We start from the raw sequence: 2,489 nt of genomic DNA, 5'->3' as shown, positions 1-2,489 counted from the left end.
ACGGGAGGCCCTCAGTTACAGCCTCTTGCAGCTCAGAAAACGAGGCTGGGAACATGAGCAGCAGCAGAGCTAAGAGCCTGGCCTTGTTCAACCCCACCATTATCCCTTCTGGAATGATCCGGAAGATACTGTATGATCACAGGTCAGAGAGTCAAGGTCATAGGTGAGACAAAGGGTCAGAATAGCACATCATCTCTTATAACCCCAGCCCACATTAATAGTTTTAAAAGTTGCTTTTCTTTCCCATTAGTTGCAAATGGGCTGAATTCAGACATCCAGCTCTCTCCCATTAAAAATCCTCCATCAAAATTTCCCCCTTCAATCCAGAAGATCTCAAAAGAAGCAAGTAACTCACTGTGAGCTAATGCCACAGGTACACAGTAGAGATACAGCCAATCAGATCTAGATGAACAAAGCTCTAGGCGGATTAGCAAATCAAAACTAGTCCCCCAGAACACCCTGAGCATTTGGCAGCCCTGAGAAGGGCCAAATGCTGCTGGAGTTACCCAGGGCATCCAGGGAGAAAATGACAAGTATATCATGTGCCAAATTCTGAAACTCCATCACCCAGACCCCAAAGTCAACACGTGTTTGGGGCTTTTTCAGTGGTGGGTTCAGGAACTCTGAGGAGTCAGGCTGAGCCTTGTGCCTCACCCAGCTCTGATTCAAGAGCTTGCTGGCATTTCCTCAGAGTGGCAGACACTTGAAAAGCGTCTTTACCGTCTCTAAGGGTGCTGGCTGGAGGAGCCACCTGCAGACTTCCAGGGGTGCTAGGAATGCTGGTGGATGTTCTCTGAGGAGCCCTCGCTGCTTTCGTTGGGAGGCGTCTCCGAAGTCTCCTCTAGTTCATCATCAGCCCCTTCCTCCTGGATGGTGAGGTGCACATCTGGGGAAGAGGACTCAGAGCTCACGCTGTCCCCTTCCATGGAGCAGAGAGTGCAGGACAGCGCAGGCGCCACACTCTCCTGCAGCATGTTGAGCATCATGGGCACCTGCACCGACCTCAGGCCGGACACCACAGGCAGCGGCTTCATGGCCTCCCCCCAGAGCCTCTCCTCATCTTTGTACAGCAGCAGGAGGCTGGACTTCTTCTCCCTTCTCTTGGATTTCATGTAGCCCAGCATGATCCCAATTAAGAAAATACCATAGAAGGACATGACAACCAGAATGTAAAAGTACTCGTTGCCGTTACCGCTGCCACTGCCGGGCACATGCGACTCGAGGGGGCTGCTGGAGGCCATGGCGCTGGGGTGTGTGCTGTTCAGAAACTCCATCTTCAGCATTGAATGGCTGTTTAAGGCCGGGATCTGGGGGGAAAGCTGCAGGTTAGAGCTCGCCCACGGATCCATTGAGCTGGGAGGAGAGCAGGCACAAGGGTTGTGGAAATGAAATGTCAAAAACACTTAGAAGTGCATCAAAGAGATAGCATAAGAAACCCCGCCAAACAGTTAATACGGGTTGGCTAAGAGGACTTGGAGTGCACGGGGGAGAGGCTGGGCTAGTGGGAAGTCAGAAGGACTTTCACTTTTTGAAAGACTGCATACTCTGTACATTTCTGTCCTGCGTGAATTCTAGAAAGTTTTAAGCGTACATTGCTTCCAAATATTTTCAATTTAATGTAAGATGGAGAAGCATAAAATGCTTTTTTGCCATAATACAATAAATCTTTAAAATAATACCTTTTAAAAACAATTTTAACAGAACAAAAGCAAAGCGTGCACTTTGCGTCTAAAGCTTAAAGCTATTTTTAACTCAAAGTTTTCTCAGAACAAAGAAATGAAACAGGAAAAAAAATAGAAGAAAGGAAGGAAGTCTCTATCTGTAAATTATTAGAAGTACTCCTCTTTGAAATGTTTCGGAAGCAGAGTAGTGTTGCTAACTTACCAAAGGCTGACGTTTCGTCCCAAGCCCTGAGTTCCTAAATGGTCAAGTCCAAGAACGTTCCTCCTCTGTGTCTGGCTCCCACTCTGACAGCTCTGCTGCCGCAGTCGGGATATATAGTCACGAAATGCATCGTCACGTGTTCTGGGAGGAAAATTTACAACAGAGGTTGCTCGTGGCAGCACAAGCAGTGGACTCAAAGCACTGCAGTTCAACTCCCTGAACTTTGCAGCTGTGAAAAGAAGATGACTGGGAAGTGGAAAGGGCTCCTGACGCCTCAGTATGGAGCCAAAGTTTTCAGGTGGCTGTGAAGATGAGAAAAAGAAGAGAGCAGAATGAGCTAAGACAGTAGCCTGATCCTGAAGCCCGCTCTCAGGGAAAATTAGCTTCATCGCCCTTCTTGAGGAATAACCATTTTCTCCCCTCTGAGCTTTCAGAAGCAAACTCCTAATTTAAAACAAAGGCAGTGGGGAGCAAATACAGTTTTCCACTAAGTACACTAATGCCACATGCCCTTCCTTCACCATTCTGCCCCTGAGGTCCCTGACCTGTGCAGTTGTGGGACATGGAGGGCTTCAGCAGGTAAAAGTGATTTTCTCATCCTGCTC

The 2,489-nt window shown here is 48.1% G+C and overlaps 1 protein-coding gene across 1 annotated transcript; it reads right to left on the bottom strand.

Moving 5' to 3' along the window:
* Nucleotides 1–702: 702 nt before the first annotated feature.
* KCNE4 (potassium voltage-gated channel subfamily E regulatory subunit 4) lies at nt 703–2,131 on the bottom strand. Its single transcript, XM_004576774.3, has 2 exons — nt 1,885–2,131; nt 703–1,307 (listed from the first exon to the last, which is right to left on the bottom strand). The coding sequence occupies exon 2, from the start codon at nt 1,281–1,283 to the stop codon at nt 771–773; it is 513 nt and encodes a 170-aa protein (XP_004576831.2). The 5' UTR covers nt 1,284–1,307; nt 1,885–2,131; the 3' UTR covers nt 703–770.
* Nucleotides 2,132–2,489: the final 358 nt, after the last annotated feature.

Source organism: Ochotona princeps, chromosome 5 (genome assembly GCF_030435755.1).
Source record: "Ochotona princeps isolate mOchPri1 chromosome 5, mOchPri1.hap1, whole genome shotgun sequence".
Classification (NCBI taxonomy): Eukaryota; Metazoa; Chordata; class Mammalia; order Lagomorpha; family Ochotonidae; genus Ochotona; species Ochotona princeps.
Note: the sequence above shows the minus strand (reverse complement) of the source record. Positions and strands in the feature narration are given on the sequence as shown.